General features: G+C 28.6%; 1 protein-coding gene across 11 annotated transcripts in view; it reads right to left on the bottom strand.

Annotated features, from left to right (window-relative positions):
- LOC132937263 (plasma membrane calcium-transporting ATPase 3-like) overlaps positions 1-20816 on the bottom strand; it is a 66694-nt gene that overhangs the window by 20372 nt on the left and 25506 nt on the right. For 9 of the 11 annotated variants that reach the window (XM_061004099.1, XM_061004096.1, XM_061004101.1 and 6 more), the window contains exons 2-15: positions 15159-15315; positions 9367-9534; positions 9078-9269; positions 8772-9001; positions 8564-8699; positions 8370-8504; positions 7651-7878; positions 7386-7588; positions 6523-7278; positions 6275-6454; positions 6018-6212; positions 4499-4705; positions 3434-3996; positions 2782-2920 (exon numbers count right to left, since the gene is read on the bottom strand). In XM_061004099.1, coding sequence (XP_060860082.1) covers positions 2782-2920; positions 3434-3996; positions 4499-4705; positions 6018-6212; positions 6275-6454; positions 6523-7278; positions 7386-7588; positions 7651-7878; positions 8370-8504; positions 8564-8699; positions 8772-9001; positions 9078-9269; positions 9367-9523 — 3321 coding nt within the window. In that variant the 5' untranslated portion in view covers positions 9524-9534; positions 15159-15315. The remainder of the gene's footprint in view (positions 1-2781; positions 2921-3433; positions 3997-4498; positions 4706-6017; positions 6213-6274; positions 6455-6522; positions 7279-7385; positions 7589-7650; positions 7879-8369; positions 8505-8563; positions 8700-8771; positions 9002-9077; positions 9270-9366; positions 9535-15158; positions 15316-20816) is intronic. The other 2 variants (XM_061004106.1, XM_061004100.1) reach the window with 2 other exon arrangements.

Below are 20816 nucleotides of genomic sequence, written 5' to 3'. Positions count from 1 at the left end.
ATTTATTTCAATAAATTAATAATTACGATATAGATGTTATATTATGTATATACTTTTTTTTATTATTATTATTATTCAATCCATATAATCAGAGATATGTTGGAAGGGTTTTGGGGTGGCAGGTCGGCGACAGAATAATTGCCAAATCGGGAACATTGTGGAATATGTTATGACGATTATACCTACTAGGTACCGAACTTGTAGTCAAGTATGGTTCGTAAGCTATTATGAAAACAATAAAACCACTTATATACGCACCTATGCGTTGGTGTATAAAATCCCTAATCAGTTTTTAAAATCAATATTTACTTCGCGCTGTGAACTTTTAACTATCTACCATTTCAAATTAAAAGATAATAATATACATATTTTTTAATTTCAGAAACGTGTAATATATCAAAAATATTGTTAGTAATGAAAACGCGGACTATCTACTTATTAAATATATCTATGTCAATTCTACTATATAATACAACAAATAATAAAGTGGGTAATAATGATAATGAAAATGTGTTATACAGTGAGTTTTGCTTCATGTGATCGCTGGTTGGTAGAATCAACTATTGGAATCAAAATGCATAACTTTAGCCAAATTATTTGTTTGTAAATTACTATTTATTAGAATCATTGCTAATCGGGTAATTGAATCAGATATGTGTGGATTGTATGGCTTTAAAACAGAGAATTATAATCATTATAACATAAATAATTATTATGTATGTTATATGCCAAATTAATGTCACACAGATATTTTTTAGTTACTCCAAAAATTACAGGTACCTACCACTATTTAATTTCACTATGAGATAAAAAAAAATACTAAATAAATACCCGTTTGTGTTTTAACTTAAAGCCAATATAGAAAATAAATTACTCAATTGCAATCAAATAAGTATAAAGGATAATTCAAAAAAAAATATGTTTTAAGAAATAAATCGGTAAATAAAATCAAAATTACCTGCACCAATGTGATCACATATTCACATAAACCGAAACTCACTGTACATATAAACCGTATTTAATATAATGAATCATTTCAGTGAAAGCAAAAATAAACAAAAGAAAACTAGCACATAAAATGTATACACTCATTAATAACAATATGTACCTACTATTACGTAGCATAATATTCGCTGATAATTCGAAAAAAATAAAACGATAACATACCTAACTAATAACACTGACGAGATTTGTCTTATTATTATACAACACATCAGTTATTAGGTTTTTCCGAATAACATGTAAGGAAGGAAATATTGGTAGGTTTCAGCTGGCTCGCTCGCTCGCTCGGCTACTGATGGGCAGGAGAGTTACTCTCGTTTTCAACCGACCGAGAAAAAACGTGTTATTCACACACCAATATTTTCGTCTAAGAGTGATGAAATCTACCTATATATCAAATAATAGTTTTCCTATGTTTCATCAACAATATCTATCGGATGGATTCAGGAATTACTAGAATAAGTATATAGGTACCTACCGATGAAAACCTTGAAACATAAAAATGGACCCATCGATCGTAACGACACGCATATATGTAAATATGTATGTATAGAAAATTCGCCCCAATAAATGAAAAACCGTTGTCGATACAATAATGACGTGCACAACTATTAAGTTATACTTACAACATCCCCCGTAGTTCGTAGGAGATGGGAGTTTCCGAATGTACAACAACATTATCATGTTGTACAGTCGTCACAGATAATATATTGGAACAAACCTAATATTATATTATATTATATTATTCACACGACGTGTGTATAAAATAAAATAAAAAAATAATGGTATACTACTTACATCTGTCTATTATACTATTCCGTGGTCAATTATAGACCACGATAAGAATTTGACAATACGTTATCGAAAAAAATATATCAACGATTTTCAATACAATACACGGATATAATTTGATGTCGTTTTTGATTATCATTATTATTCCTTTTTTCTGTTGTTTGTATACGATGTTATATTGTTGTACAGTATAACACAATATACATAATATATATTAGAAATATATGATGACTGATGAGTATAAATATTAGTATAAAGTAATCTTATGGACCCTCGGTAGGGCTTAATTACTTGTAACGCCTCCTCTCACGTTGTCCTCATCAATAATTCGTTAATAGTTTAAAATATGACGTGTGTCGTGTACAATGCGATAACGAAAACGCATCATCATAAAAATGTAATATAATAATATATAGGTGTACGCATACAATAATGTTACATTTCGGTAACGTTATGGTGCGAATCACGGTAGAAAAATAAATTAAAATAAATTAAAAAACAAAACTATAAAACTGAATGTAATATACTAGCTAAGAGAGAAGAGAGAAAAATGGCGAAATTGATAGTGAGACAAAGTATATAGTAACAATATAATACGACTGAAAGAACGATGTATGTAAAAATAACTTGCACACAAATTTTAGAAAGACGAACAACAAACGACGAAAAGAAAAAAATTGTCGTACTCATGAAGAATGTATCGTATTATGATAAAATACATAATACGGTCGCACTGCAGTGAAGATATACGCGAAATAACTATTAGAAATACGACGATAAGACATTAATTAAAAAATTATATGTAACGTATATATCGATCGGCAAGAAGAAATAAAATAATCTATAAAAACAAAAATTAAGGACGATTTAAAGTATAAGAATGGACATTGACAACAAGATAAAACGACGTGAACAAAAGACAAAAAAATCAACATTTATCCGCCCTATTTTGGCGGCAATCAGTGATGCAGCCAATGATGCTCTAACCTGAGTCTGTAGCCTGGTCAGTCCACGGATCCACAGGATCTGGCCGGCCCGCGGCTTTTGCCCGGAATCGGGATCGTATCTGTTCTCTTCACCTAGATTTATAGCGTTGGTGTACTCCTCTGGATGTCCGCGTCCCCATCTGCGAATGACAAAAATCACAAGGCGACAGGGTGGTTAATATGCGCGGTTCGTCTCGCAATCGGTATAATAATGCTACAACAATATAATCATTAGGACGTTATTTTGCCTATGCTTTTTATAGTACTGGAAGTGGGAAAGCTCGAATGTAATTATCGACATTTGATCAGAGGTTATAATATTCTACATGGGTTCGTCTCGGATACGAAATCTGTCGCAAGTCGAAATAGATTTCAACTATATCACCATACAAAAATAGAAAACTTAAGAAATTTCCACCTGAGGACAAATTATATGATCTAATAGTAGACCGAGTGCGCTAAATTCATTCCGAGACGAAAAAGATTAATTTTAACTACGACGGCGTGGAAGATCCAAACCGAGATTAAATTCAAGCTAGTACTTATAGCTAATCGAACATCGCTAATATTAATTATCATCACAATATTATATTGTTGGCGTGTCCTTGGGAGAGAAACACGGCCGGCTCAGCGTTTATGAGCATTTTACTTACGACAGAAGTTTCGGGATTTTGCGGGTAGGCACAGTGGTGACTATCTGACCCCACAGCAGGGTGCCAAACCCAAACAACAAGCACCACATCCACTGCTCCAGCGTGAGGCTCTTGGTGCTGAACGCGTCCTTGCCGTACTGGATGATGAACACTTGTGACAGCACGGTGCCGATCCATATACTGTAGAATATCGGATTGGTGAAGAATCCCTGGAACACGTTACGCTGGCCGTGGATTTTACGAGCGTTGATCTCATTGAATAGCGTCATCATGACGAACGTGTTGAAGATGACGGTGAAATGTTGCGTGGGCTCCGAGCCGAATTCAGCTCCACGGCCTGTAGGGATGTCCAGCATCTTGTCACCGGCGAACAACAGTGAGAAGATGACCGTCAATTGATAGACGGCCTGGCCAATGATGTTTTTCATCATGGTGCGCGATATCAGAGGCTTCGTACGACCGTACGGTTTCCGCAACAGCAAGTCGGAAGTGGGCAGCTCAGTGGCCAACGCCAACGAGGCAAGCGTGTCCATAATCAAGTTTACCCACAACATTTGAACGGCCTAAGTAAGTGCGTAAACAAAATTCAACGTCAACAAACCGTAGATACATATTAAATTATACATTTTATTTTTTTGTAAAATATTATTATTAATAATTTCCTACATTAACGGATTTAAAAACATTCATGTTCGATCAAATACCTAAAATAATAAAATGCAGTTTTTACATTTTTCTTTGTTCAAATTTAAGACGAAACATGTTTAAAATACGAGTCATATCAACAACTTTTGAGATATACTAATTCATAAATAATAAAACAGCTATTCATATTATGATCTATAGTAAAAATAACAGTTATTTTTAAACAATTGTTTATACTTTTGTCTCATATAATATGACTAACCTTCTGTTAGTTGTTACATATATAAATATAAATTGTTGTGCATTTACTTTTTTACTCATTAATTCTGGTTAGATTCACGAGTGAATTGATCAGCTTTGTGATAAACTTTAAAAAAAAACGACTAATGTAACTACGATTATGCTTTACGTTACGCTTACCTTTAGCGGACTGTCTTGGACGGCGCATGCTCCTATAAACGCTACAATAACAGCTACCACATTTACGGTCAACTGAAACTGTAAAAATTTAGCAATGCTGTCGTACACATTACGACCCCACATTACTGCTTTAACAATACTACTGAAGTTGTCATCTGTCAAAATAATATCTGAAGCTTCTTTAGCTACATCTGTTCCAGCAATACCCTACAAAAAAAAAACATACTAGTATATTAAGCGAACAATTAAAATGTAGGTAATAAAAAAAATTAATTACTGAGAATTGTTCAAAAATTCGGAATCTTATTAACTTATTATTTATTACGTTTTTTTAGTTATTCAAAATTAATACAATATTTTATAAGTTACTTATATGATTTGTTCATTTTCTATTAATAGACGTTTAAGCATAAACGTAACAACATATTATAATATATGTCGTGAAGTTATTTAAAAAAACTCTACTAAGTTATATTTCAAAGTTGGGTAAATTGTCTAATGGAACATTACAATTTATAGAATATATACCTAGTGAATAGATTTTAAATATTACTATAATAAGTATTAACTATGAAAATATAGAGGAATAAAATTAATTTAATAACTAATTATACCTATTCAAGATAATAGTATGAATGACTAGAATTTATATCACAATATAATTGGGAAAATCATTTTGAAATAAGATTTAAATAAATCTTCTTTGTTTTTCAATGTAAATTTTTACAAAAAATTACATGGGAATTGGACGTCCTTCGTCTTTACGAAACTTCCTTTAAACAATTATAAACGTTTGTCACACGAGAACGGCTTTTCCCAAGTATAAATAAATTTTCATAAGGAATGTGAATTGTTATTTTGAAGAAAGTATTTTAAATATATAACATACATGAAGTGGTATTTACGGGTGTGAATTCATAAACTACATTTTTAATAAATGTATTTTAACAAATATCACACGACTATCGGACTATTATAGCGTTTCACCAGTGTAAACAGTTATGTTATAATTAAAAACAATAATTTTTAGATAGAAATGACACGAACACGATTTCTCTTCGATGCGAATCTTAATATTTGACTTTTAACTGTTAGTGATGATTTGACCAAACACGATGATCGACAATGGCTTTCTTCCTATATTGGGTCTTTATGGTAGAAATCAAACGAAATTTTAAAATTTACTTTAAATGTAAATCAAGTATTACATTTAAAAACAAAAATATTCATGATTTATTAATGTCAAATTAACACGGACTACGGACATGGATATTTTTAACACTATATTGATATAATTTGTGTATATATAGTTTATAATAAATTAAAATAAATAATAGTTATTAATAAAGATAAACCTAATTTACTTTGTATATAAATAACCAAATTACAAACCATTACAAATCATACAAGTAACAGAAATTGTTTACAACTAATAATTAGTTACGTGTTATGTATAAATATAATATTATAGTTATTATTTATTTTTAGCATTTATTATATAATTATTTATAATTAATACCATGGCAAATCCAACGTCAGCTTTTTTCAACGCAGGACCATCATTGGTACCGTCACCTGTCACTGCCACTACCTCACGACTTTCACTCACTTTACTGTCAATAATACCCTTTACCAATGTGTATTTATCTGTTGGAGATGACCTAGCCAATACTCTCAATTTAGGCCACACTTTATCCAATAAATGCTGTTGAACCTGTAAAAACAAAACAATTTAATTTATATTTTATTAAAATCAAAATAATAAATTAAACTAACATCGCCATTAGCATCACGAATTCGTTGATTGAATTCTTTGCCTTCCAATACAAGCCAGTCTTCTCCAGTTTTATAGATACCACACTTGGTGGCAATTGATCGGGCTGTGTTCACATTATCTCCGGTAACCATACGTACAGTAATACCAGCTCGCTGACATTTTCTAATAGCTTCAGGCACCTAAAATTAAACTCCAAAGTAAATAACATATTTTCCTTAAATTGCAATAAAGCAAATGTAAATATTACCTCTGGTCGAACAGGATCTTCAATTCCTACAACACACAATGCAGTGAGGTCGCACACTATATTGTCTTCGGTTTCCCAATCGGGTTCTCCTTCATAATGCACTTGGTTGGGTGAATCAGTTTTTCCGGGTATGAAATCTTTGTACGCAACAGAAATAGTACGAAGGCCATCAGAAGCCATAGGTTCAATAACATTTCTCACCAAACGATCTTGCATTTCACGAGTGAATTTCTCCAATCGACCATCGCGACCGTAGATATACGAACATTTTTTTAGTACGATTTCAGAGGCACCTTTAGTAAATAATCTGTAGCCACCACCTTCTCTTGGAATGACTGTACTCATGGACTTCCGCACAGAGTTAAATGTATACACACGTGTTAACATTTCTTCGGGTATATCGTCACGCCAGGTTTGATAATTTTTACCAAGAGCAAGAATAAATCCTAGAAGTGCACACTCGGTTTTGTTACCAACTTGTTTAGGGAGTTCACTGGTAGGATCGTCGGGTGGCATAATTTTAGACGTATACGCTGAATTAATAGATATTGCTTGCACTAATAAGTTTCCAACATTCGATGGTATCGATGCAAATTGAGGCATTGTTTTACTAAGGACTTCACAGATGTAAGACTGGACAACTGTCATTCGGTTTGTTGTTAGTGTACCGGTCTTATCAGAACAAATGGCAGTGGCATTACCCATAGTTTCACAAGCGTCCAAATGTCTTACCAAATTGTTATCTTTCATCATTTTCTACATAGTTTACAAAATAAATGTTAATAAAAAAAAATACAGTGCAACATTTTTATTTTAATAAACACAAATTATGACAATGATGATATTCCAATTATATTAATTACCTTGACAGAGTATGCTAAAGACAGAGTAACAGCGAGAGGAAGTCCTTCAGGAACAGCCACTACCAAGACAGTGACACCAATAATAAGGTGGCGAACAAATTCACCCGCGTAATGGTTCTTCCACTGTTTTTGTTGTATGACAAATGTATGGATACAAAATTGAATTACTAATATAAGCACAGTGAGTACAGCAATCGTTGATCCTAGTAATAAAAATAAAATGTGTGTAATATAAAATCTAAAATATAATAAATAGTTTACTTACCAGCATATCCAATTTGAATGGCCAACTTTGTGAGTTTGGCTTGCAACACAGACTTGTCTTTTTTTGCTGGTTCTTCTGACTCACCAGATTGTCCTCCACCTCCAGCAGCATCATCATCTGTTTCACCTCCTTTGTCCATTTGTTTCATACCGATATCAGTGGCATGGCTGTTGATAGTAGGTGGTACTTCATCAGTTAAGCTCTTCTTTGTCTTTAGTTTTTTGGCTTCTATTTATAAAATATTAAATTTGTATTAAAATCAACTATTTTAATATATTAGGTAATAACTTTGAACAAAAAATGTTTTAATAGTACCAATAGATATAATCAAATTATTTAGGAGTACAATACTATGCATATTACTAAGAAATACAAAATATATGTCTAATAAAATATTGATGATACAGAAATTAAGGATATCTTAAACAAAAATGCATATCCCAGATACTGATTAGTGATTACTAAGTTAGCCAATTGATTTAAATGTGTCAAATAAATTGTAAAACTAAATTAAATGACTTGATAAAAGTTGTTGCATGTCATCACATATTTTTAAACTTTCTACATAGGTATATCAAATGTATAATTTGACACAAATATAGATGATTTTCCGAGAAATTTTAATTTTGTAAATAACAATATAATGAAGTAAATTATATGCAGAAATGTTTTTTTACACCATTTTTTAGAACAAGTGTGAACGAGATCAAGCAGTTTACCTTTCCGTTGCTTCTTCATTTCTTCCTCTTGTTGATCTACTGCTGCGCCTAAGAGTGTGAATATTATTCCAGCCTGAGAATTTATACCCACTGCAGTGACCAACATTTTTCCACTGCCTTCCATTACATGGGTTCCTTAAATTAAAAAAAATATATTGAGCTTCTTTTACAATTAAAAACCAAATTATTCATACCTGATAAGACCATGGGATCGAACTGTTCTCCTTTTTTGACGTGGTCGGACTCTCCAGTTAATGAAGATTCATCAACTTTCAAATCGTTACTTTGAATTAGCACACCATCAGCTGGTAGCAAATCTCCGTATTTAATCTGTTTAACAATGACGATATTTGGTTATTATTTAATTATCAACTCGTCATTGAGTCATCAAAGTATAATTACCTGACAAATGTCACCAACTACTATTTCTCCTACGGAGATTTGTTGCAATTCGCCATGCCTGATGACATTAAATCTGTGTTCACCTTCGATACGGTTTTGAAGTCCACGGAACTGTCTTTCTTTCGTATAATCATTAAACGCTGTTACAATAACGACCACTATAACGGATATTAATATGGCTAATCCTTCAATCCACCCATGTTTTGCTTCATCGTCTTCTGCACCCATTGCTACAATAACGAAGATTGTAATATTAGTATATAGAAAACAATAACTATATACACAGAATTTCTGAAAAAAATTTACATTCTTCGTCGGCAGGTTTGTAAAGTGATAATCCCAATGATACGAGAGCAGCAATTTCTAAAATAATTAGAGTGACATCCTGCAGAGCTTCCCAGACAAGTTGCATGAAGGTCTTTGGAGGTTTAGGGGGTATGGTATTTGAGGAGAACGTCTCTTTCCTGTGCTCCAGATCGGCTGTAGATCCACTTAATCCTTCAAAAAGTAATTGCACAATGGTATACAATCAAAATTATAAAATTATATTAGTTAAAAACACACAACGAAATTGTGTTTAAAATCGAATAATTACCTTCACTGGGCGATGTGTACAGCTTTTTACAAACATCCTGAACGCCACCCAGTTCATTTAGTTTTACGATACCTTCACGTCCTCTGTGCTCCATGAGCTCACGTAATTGCTTTAACGTCACCCCATATTGGGCGGGTCGCCCGTCTATTGTGGCCATATTATTTTTATCTGTTTAATAAAAAATAAAGTAAAAATAATTATCCGTTTTTTTAAATGCCGTCATCGCAATAGAGTTTCACTTTAATAGTTTGAGAGTGTAACACATCATTATCTTATCATGACCTATATTATCGTTATTTTTTTTACATTTTTTTCAATATAAAATTAACGTATCTATTAAGTTTTTCATACGAATTTTAGTTTTTTTTTTTATTACCACGATAACAACAACAATTAACTTAGCAATTTATGAAACGGGACAAAGTTGCGGATCATATACTGGCACGTACGATCAGTAAGCGCATGTACGTCTATATAATAAACACCACCGAATGCACATCGCCGTTGGCCACATTTACCACCACACACTAACACAAACTAAATACATTTATTAACATAAATATATACATATACTACCACCATTTTACTCATCATCACCGGACGTTACTAATTTACACCTACTGTCCGTCCGTTAGCGTCGGCGAATGTATATTATACAATATAATATTATACTAATATAATACGAGAACGCTTACGCTTTCCGCCGTCAGATGATCCCAGATAGCAATGACGCACGAACTGTACACAAGCGTATTATATTAATTTAGAATTTGTTAGCCACTATATAATAATAACATTGCCGAACCCAAAGATGGCGGTTGTCTCGAAAGGGCAATAACAAATGGAATAACACAGTAAAAAAAAAAAATAATAATACACTTATAATAATATAAGTTGTTTATTAATAGGTCATGATCGCTCATATACCTAAGTTGTTAATCATAATTATATCCTATTTGATCCAGAATGCAGAACAGTAATTAAAGCCGTCATTGTACAATAAAACTATTACAATTTACAGATACAGATGACATATTTCGCACAAGATGAGTGAGGCTATCATAGGAAATTAAAACGATTGGGGAAGATATAAAAAATATTTCAGACTTTTATGATAGGTAATCTTGCACATAACATAATAAATTACTTAGGTATTTCGCTTAAAATACCAAAACACTGTATATTATTATGATAATGTATTATGTATTCGTGTATATAATTTATGTTATTATACTGTTGACATTCCAAGGTATATTGTTACAGACAATTTTCGTAGAGAATGTGCGATACATTCTCGGTGTTAGTTTTTTTTTTTAGTCTTTGCAGTGAATTTTTTTAAAATTTAAACAAACATTGGGATTTGCGGATACATAATTAATACACTAAATAAAGAAATAGCTTTATTAAAAGGAAAATTTGCTAGTTTACCGAGATTAAACTTTTAATTTATTCAGTGATGACATTATTAATTCGTTGTTTTAATAATAAACAAAAACTCTACGTTATTCAATTATTATTTAAAATATATTTTTTTCTTCTTTTTTTCAACAACAATAATATAATATATTCAGTCAATTGCATTACAGTCAATCTTTTTTTCTATTGATCACGAGAAAATATCGGCGGTAAAGGCTATTAGTTATAATTTGATTTCGTGACAGTGTTAATTAAATATTTACAATATTAAATTTATTTTGGTTGTGAGGAAAGAATACGACATTTTAAGAAAAAAATTTAAATTATGAATATAATATCATATTGGTACGTTTTTTTTTACATGGTATTTGATTTTTTTAAACAAGTTGGTGAATTTTAGAAATGTAATGATTGTTTTATTGTTTTTTGGGTTAGAAATTTTGGACTAAGAGAGATGTATTTCCGGAACTCAATTAGTATGTGTTTAATCGAAAGGCTAACTCCACACGATTCACATTGAGGAGATTTTTTTTGACCATAAGAAATCCATGGGTCAAATGGGGAGTGCTTTATAATATTTAAAAGCGATTTATAGTAATTTCTTTCTTTCATTTGAGTTTGTGGTTTTCCCATTTAATGTTCTGTTTTTAATTTGGTGTTTTGTTGTTTCCATAGTTTTTGACATTTCTGTTACATGTTTGCTTTTAAATAGTTTTTTATATCATAGGGTATGCTATGTTGCAGCTTAACTGTTTGAGTTCGATATCACTATTATGACTTATTTTTCTGCTGTTTCGTTGCCTTCTTTACCAGTACAGACAGGTATCCACATGAGGATTATTTGTTTATTTTTATGATGGTTTCCTCTAACTTGTTTTGGATGAGCGTTGCCATTCACCCGAGTTGAAATTATTTTTACACCCTTCACTGTGCTCTGCGTATTTCTGAGTATGATATATTTAGGGTGGGCATCTTTGGTTATTAAATTGGAGCATTTATCATGTCTGTAGGTTAATTGTTTATTATTCTAATAAATAAGCTTACATAATATTATAGGGTATCGTACTTATTGTATATATTATTATTTTATTAACAAAAGAGAAATAGTTGATACACAAAAATAATTTTAATTAAAACCGTTCATTATAATAATTTTATTTTTATAAAAGCACTAAAATTCAGGTGTGTTCAGTTGTCGTATTTTTATGTAATAGAATCACATAACAATTATATTTATTTTATAATGCTTCGCGGTATACATAGATAAAACATTGTACACGGAATTGTTTTCTCATTTTAAAAATTATCATATTAAGCAGCAAGGATAAATAAATTAAAACTTAAATTACAAAAAACAATATTAAAATGCTTTTATATTTAAAAATGATTAATTTTTATCAATATTTTTAATTTGTTATTTATTCCTTACAACATCATATATTTGGTCCTATAAATGTTAATTTTGTACGTTATTGAAAATTTAATAATATTATGATAATCAACAATTTTAATTTATTATTATTTTAATTTTAATCTTACATTAATGATTCAATCCTTATTTATTTAAAAACGATACAATTTAAATATTTATTCATCAAAATCACTTAGATTTATTAACTACACATGACGTATGAAGCTCTTAAGCCGTATTTTAAATAAAAAATATATTCATTTTGATAAAATATAAACTATAATTTATACGAGATATTTAAAACATGCGTTTGTATAATATATTGAATCAAAGTAAAATATAAAAGATTTATTAGGTATTTAATTTTAATAATTTAAGAAAGTACATTTTTATAAAAGGTACCGAAATAAAAATTTAAAACCTTAAATAATAAAATAAATACTGCAAAAAAAATGTAAACATCTGCAATTGATGAAAATACCATAGCAAATATTATAAACGGTAAAAGATTTATTAGTATTTATATATATAGGTTTTTATATTTATATATTTCAGTTAATAATGTGAAAAAGTAAATTTGTATGCAAGGTTCTGAAATAAAATAAACCATTATGTAATAAAAAAAATTCATTTTATTACTATTGAAGAAGTTAATATTGTTCACAACAAAAGAAAATACAGAGAGATAGAAAAATAATATTTATTTTAAAGTGTTAAACAAAAAAAAACTACCTAAGTTTCTCGTCTTAGGTACAGGTCATATTTTTTTAATTGTGTATTTATATAACTTATATGTAAGCTTTCTCGTCTATTTTAGATTTTAGAGAGTTATTTGATTTTTCTGTTTTCAGAAATAATATTTTATTCACTTTTTATTACCTAACTACTGTGTACCAATACAGTGTATTATAGAATTGGTCACTTTGATGTAGGGAGAGATGTCGTTAGTACATCATTTTCCTTTATATACATTTCTTTGTTATGTTCAAATTACTGCTGTAAATGTTTCCAAGCTCCAATATAATATAAAAAAAAAGCTGCGAAAGTGCTTGGAAAATTACATCACAAATCCGTCACTCTGATGGTCTATTCCCGTTATGAAGAATCGTGATGCAAGAATTATTGGCTAAAAGGGATTGAATTCAATGATATCATAATATTATACATTCATATATTGTACATATTATGTAAGGTATACATTATGCTTATCAAAAAAATAATTTTATAATGAGTGCCAATCAATATCAATTACTTTTATATGACATTACGCTATTATGGTATTCTTTTATTTATGTTAATGACCGCATAAATTACGCTATTCCATCTATTCATATAATATATTTTCAAACGCGTAATTTCACTAATTTGTCTGAATGAATTATACATAATGATCACGTACCCTGTAAATATTTTTATCTAACAATGCCATCTACATCACTTTATATTATGATAATATGTCTTATTAATATTAATAGCGATTCCCTTAACAATATATCATATATTGTATTCTAAAAGACGACGACAAATATATTCATAAATTGCAGTAGGTATAGTATTATTCAATTGTATGCATAGAAATGACATAATTTCATGAATACCACTAAAGTATTCATTATTATTATAGCCAATGTTTTTCAATGAAAAATATGTTTTAATTAATACATTATTTTTGAATTAAACACGACTATTTATGATTAGGGCGCATTAGTTTTGCACTTACATGTTTGAATCGGTTGAGCAAAATTTTATAAACATATCATACAATTTAATACATTTAATTTAGTATAGATAATGCAATATATTTAATTCGTAAAATGGATACATCTAAAAGTAACTTTAGTTTTATATTAGCAATGCAAGTACTAAATAGGTACACTTGAAAGAAAAAGCATACAAAGATTTAGAAACTCTTGATATAATATCAATACTAAGCAATAAATTAATATTAAAATGGCATTATTTATTATTCATGTTATTAAGCCGTTTGTGAATCATCGTTGTAATTATATTGATATTAATTAATTTTACACTAAAATTATCAACATATTTATATTATTGTAGCAACGAAATAAAATAGTTTAGAAGTTAGTAAGTTAGTTAATAGTGTTTTAAAACACATAATTACTCTTTTAATATATTAAAAACCTAAAGTAAACGTTATCTTGATACTTTATACAATTGCAGTAGAAATGAAAATTCACCAAAGGTTTGTATTCCGTTTTTCTCTAATTATAATGATACGATTTGCCTTTGGTATAATATTATATATCTAAGAGTTAAGGATATAATAATAGACAATTTAACAAAGTCGTTAGCGCATGGTATTTAGTATTTAAATTTAATTTCATATTTTAATTATTATAAATACACTAAAACAAAAATACCACTTCACGTACAACATAATCCTTAACTTAAAAATTTTAATTTATTTTGACAATATGGTTTAATAATGGGCGTTTAAAGGAACTTTATAATAACAAAAAGTATAGCTTTATTTTAGTCACTTCTCTGAATACCAATATTAAAATTATACACTTCATAAAACTTTCAAACCATAAATTATATTTTTACTAGGTAATTTAATATTCCATGGCCAACTTTAAGCTATTCCGTGTTTCAAAAGTTTCAAACTTCTTTAAAGGTTTTTTAGGTACAAACGAGTTGAATAATACATTATGGTTTATTGGGTTCAAAGTTACTTCAAAAACTAAAATATATCATGAATATTATTCGACTTTTGTCGAATTCAAAAAATAATACATTTGCTTTTAGATAATTAATATTTAATTAACTTCTTTTATTAAAAATTAATGAAAAACACTAAGCCCAGTTTAAAATGTTAATCTTTCAATGTTTATCAGATTAGTAAAAATAAAAATAGAGTAAGAGAATGAATTGGGTCAAGTTGAATTTTAATTAAAATAAGTATTAATACTATATTATATTATTATATATAATACTATACCTATTAACTTTTACACTATTACGTCGTTTTGCTTTTGTCGTTAATGACACGACAGACATACGACGTCAGCAAACTTACCGCCAGTGGCGGCAGTACCTCCTGCTGCTTCCGCTGCAGTGGTGTTAGTGATGTCTTTTGGACCGGTAGCAAAATTTGTCTGTTAACATCAACATATTATTATTAAATTATTATCGAAAAAACGATGGTCAAAATATTTGCAATTTTACATCAAAGATTATATTTCTTGCTGATTCCTATGATTCTATACAAAATATTATCATATATTATGAGATTTGAATTGGATATTTTTTAAGAAGTATAGGTCTAATTAAACACTATATTCATAATTTTCTATCATTTAAATGTATAATATTATCAATGCATAATGATTAATGATTTTAGAATTCATACGTTATTAATAAGTTTAAGATAAACTAAACAATAAATATTTTTAAATATTTAGATACTAAGTACATAGGATTCATAGACACACAAGTCTGAAGAGACTAAGGAGTTAATATTTCACAAAATTATAATCGTTTATACTATATTTATACTATACTTATTACTGTATTTATCTAGGTATGTAAATAATATTGTGTGTGTCGTTTTAATTTATTATCATACTAAATAAGCAATAATTAACTTCAGAGTCACCTCTAGTGAGTACATTTACACTTGATTAATTTTCTTAAACGATTAGCATAAATTCCGTCTGGACAGTCTATTAACACTTAACACCATTTATCAATTATCAAAAAGCCTATTATTAATTTTAAAACATACGCTAAACAGTGAACAAAAAAGCAATTATTTAATTGAACCTATGAATATATTTATATACCACATTTGCATCTAGAGTCAATTATTTCATTGGCGTAAAAATACTCCATAATGCAATTTAAATTGTGTTCTAAACAAATTATTATTACTTATTTTTTTGTAGTTTGTAGGTAAGCTTATTTTAAATTAATGGACAATCGAATAGATTAATAGTAACGATGATATTGATTTCATTCGGAAAAAGATAAAAGAAAAACGAAAATACGAATTTGTTAAATTTAAGGTCAAGATTCAAAGTGCAAATAGCAAATATGATATTAATGTAGATATTATACATTTTATAAATTTTATCTAGGTATATTAATATGTATTGCATCATGATTTAATTTGTTTTTTTATTAAATCTATATAAAGATTTTTTTCTTAGTTAACAATATTTTAATGAGCTTATATATTTAAATATCTATAAAAAAAGTAAGTTTGTTTTCGTTCACATTGAAGATGTCAGCGCACCATTATTTGTTTTCTCTCTCTGTCCCACGCGCAACATACCAAATGTATGTTTAGCAAAACCAACCATGTATTGCCACTTTTATTGTTAAAGTGAATTCACCTATTATCACACTTTAAGCTAAGAAAATTACCCTAGTTTGGTATACAATTTATAAGCATTTTTAAATTGTAATAATGTAGACGCTCATCATAACTTTTATAAAAAATAAAAATATCATAAAATAGCCAACATATGGACATAGACGATGTTCTTAACTTACAGTTTGATACTTGATAAATTCACTCTAAAATTAAAAGTAATATAAAACCATAGGGTTGGTTTTGCTAAACGTAAATTATGCTAAGTTGTGCGTGGGTTAGAGAGAGAAAACAAATAGTATGCTGACATCATCTGAAGTACTATATATTTCTGCATAATAATGTAAATTAAATCCATTTGATCTCTATCATCGACGTTTAGAATAATTTAAATTTTTTACAAGTACACTTAATTAATATTATATATAGGTACTAAATACATTTACGTTATTCATTCATTGATTATTTGAACATTCGTATAAATAAGTTTCAAACATTAAATCCGAAGAAAAAGAGTATTTTAAACATCGATCAATACTTGAAACTATAGAGACACTCGTAGTAGTAATAATTGTCAATGCATTAGTAAATACAAGTTTATTTATGAATTAACATTAAAGTAAAAACAGATAATATTTCAATTTGCATAATTTCATATCAGCATATTAAGCATATATAAAATGTATTATATAATGTACTACGTGAGTTAAATCATTAAATGGAATGTTTATCTCCATGTAACAGTCATAAACTGAATTTGTGACTTATAATAGATAGGTATACGAGGAAACCACATTTCGCGTTGAGAAGTTTTATTTAATTATTTAAAACTAAATATATTATCACAGTTATACATTTAACTTTAACATATATTATAGGTTTTAGGTCCTAGGCGTTCTAGCCGATCCCTGTTGCCAATACTTGATGAATTTTTTATAAAGATTTTTTAGTTACAAATTAAAAATATATTCATTGAAGTGCTTACGCGTGACAAACACGACGTGTAACTACTATTAGTAACTAAAGTTAGCCTATTTAAGAATTTATTACAATACATTTTTACATTACTTACATAAAATCAAATGTATTATAATAAATACTTATTATATACGTTTACACACGACGAATACTGAATAACTGATAAGTTAAAAACACTAATCAGCACCAATAATAATTATTATTTAAGCTAGTTTACTGTTTAAAAAAGACGTCAGAGCCAAACATTATCAAATCAGTAACCTTTACTCCAAATTCTGTCACTAACATCAATATGTTATTAGTGTTTAATTTTCAAATAACCAATTATAGTTGTGGGTACAAAGAGCATAGATAGGTATTTACAAAAATTGCCTTATAATAAGTATTTTCTTCGTTTCAAAATTTAATAGACTTTGACATTATGTAAAACATGTATTATATTTTAAAATATTACAATGAATGTGTGAACTTTTTTTCGCGGAGTGGTTTCATTATTTTTGTTAGTAGATATTATGTCATTCACTGTTATTTAATTATATAAATATACATTTCATTCTATTTTCGTCTATTCCGATAACAAATGTTGCAAATTTAATATACGCAAATGTACCGACATAAATATTTATAAAGCATTATAAAAAATATATAAAAAATAATAATTTCTTTGAAATTGGATATTTTATTATTACAAGTTATTTTTATTTTTAGTGATATTAACTGTCAAAAAAAAGATACGTTAATGTGATAACTAATAAACAATAATCATTTTGCTCGGAATCTGTTTTAAAAAAAAAATAAAAAAAATTGTAGATGTAATGCATAACATAACAGTAAGTAACAATTGATATCTACAATAAAAACAACACGATCTGCACAACTATTGATAACATTTTTATGCAATAATAATTTGTATTTATAAGCTTTGTATTTTTAAGATCATTTTAAAAAATGATACACACATTTTATTAATATACAGTTTAGTACATCAATCACTTTTTTTGTGAACAATTTTTTTCTTAGACAACCTACATTACAGTACTTTTTATTGGAGTGTTTATTTCAAAATAAAAGAATAAATTAGGTAACAAAAAATGTAAGCATACCTACATTTAATATATACTTAAAACTAAATTTAAAATTAAGTTTAAAAAACCTACAACACCCTACGTAATGATACATAATGATATCTAATAAAATTGAATTAATAAGTATGTATCTGCAAATACATTCGTGTAAGAAAATTTTACAAAATATACATTTTAGTGATTGTTTTTTAAACTTTAAGCCTAAAAAGTAAAATGTATCTTAACATGAACGATGAACGTTTTATCGATTTAAAGCCCTGCTGCCAATAGCTTTTATCCCAAAGTCCACAAGGAATGGTTAAAAAAAACAATTATTGTATGAAATAAAAATATTTACATTTTTTTTACTTGGAAGAGTACATTAGGCTTATGGCAGACCGATAAAATAATAAATGTATTTATAATAAGGGTAGAGATAGTAGAGTTAATAAGCAGTATAGAAATTGTATAACACTCATAATATGTTATATTTAATTTATAACACTGCAGTGGTGTTACAACATGTATGGCATAATATATTGTTTAATTTAGCAAACATCAAAATAAATAGGTAATAAAATTATATTTTATGAGAGATGTTAAGCGTTTAATTTGAAACCAATTGTTTTAATTATTTTTTATTTTATTACTCTATGGTTGGTTCACAATCAATTTTATTTTTAATCAAGTGCCTACCTATACAACGCAGCATATTAAATAAAATGACCATGGAAATTTGATTTTAAAACCGTCTGAGTATGCGAACGAATGAATTGACTGGGCGACGAAAGTCCATTAACGTACCCAAACTTATACAAACCCGTTAACAAAACGGGTACTGTCTATGTGTGGTTACTATGTGCACACGTGGAATCGACATTGATCAAACACCGTACAACATACGATTGAATATCGGTAGATAGTACACGAGTATAATAACCACCGGCGACGGTTTGAATGCGTATACGGCCGAACCAATACAGCAATATAATATAATAAAATCAGTCTTCAAATATGAATAGCATAATATATAACACTTCTTAGCATTAAAAAATCCACATATTATTTCCAAAAGTAAAAATGTATTGACATTTATGATTAATTTGTATAGAATACCGAATAATATATTTTGATGGTCTGAGTTCCAACAAGCCTATAATTCCATTTTTAATAACTTTTCAAGACAACCGTAATTTGAGCTACAAAATAGTGGTAAACTTTTATACCTCGGTTTAATTAATAAGTTATAAATAACTTTTATGATTTTCCTGAAAAGTTTTAAAAAATTAACTCAGAAATTAACTTGTATAACTTTTCAAGACACCCGTAATTTGAGCTACAAAATATATGGTGAATTTTTTATCTCGGTTTAATTAATAATTTATAAATAACTTTTATGATTGTCTTAAAAAGTTTTAAAAAATTAACTCAGAAATTAACTTGTATGGTTGTAGCACTTATACCCCATTGAAAGGTTTTCATTATTGTTCTTTTATAACAACAAGTATAAAGAATACATTTAGTTAGCATTAAATATTGAACAAATTACCTACCTAAAAGTTTTATGAAGCCATGAAGGAGTAGGTTGAAAAAAAAATGAATCTCAGTTTTTTTATTCGAATAAATATTATGAATACTATATTTGTCCCGTTTATTCAAATAGTTTTTATGAGTATAAAATAAAATGTATTCTTTAAAAGAAATGTTTAAATGTTTGAAATGTTATTCTTTAACGTCGGTTGTAAAAGTATAATAATAATATAGCAACTATACCATTTAGTCAATACTATATATAGTATCTATAGCGTCTACCCTGCCTACCACCAAACGCGCGTCCTGGCAGTCGATCAAATCGATCCGATAAAATTCGAGCCGCACTGGATCCGGTGCTGCAGCAAGCTCCATGTCCACGCGGACCCTTACTTTGGAATTTAAAAGCCTTACATACGACATTCGTTTGTGCAGCAAGTAAATATCCTACTCTTTATGACATACATCATAATATAATATTATTACCAACTTGTGGTATTAAGCTATTAACTATTAATATATTATATATAAGTACCTATATTTACCTAAACACTACGAACTGACCTTTTTTTTATTTTAAACACCACCGCCAGGCGGCTGCCTCGGGAATATTAAGTAGAGAAATCACACTCGCCGACGACTTATTGAGAAATACAGAAACTTATATAGTTATATATAATATGTACACGCATTACGGTAATCTAGTCGCGCG

Source organism: Metopolophium dirhodum, chromosome 1, assembly GCF_019925205.1.
Source record: "Metopolophium dirhodum isolate CAU chromosome 1, ASM1992520v1, whole genome shotgun sequence".
In the NCBI taxonomy this organism is placed as follows: domain Eukaryota; kingdom Metazoa; phylum Arthropoda; class Insecta; order Hemiptera; family Aphididae; genus Metopolophium; species Metopolophium dirhodum.
This window is presented reverse-complemented; position numbering and strand designations above follow the sequence as displayed.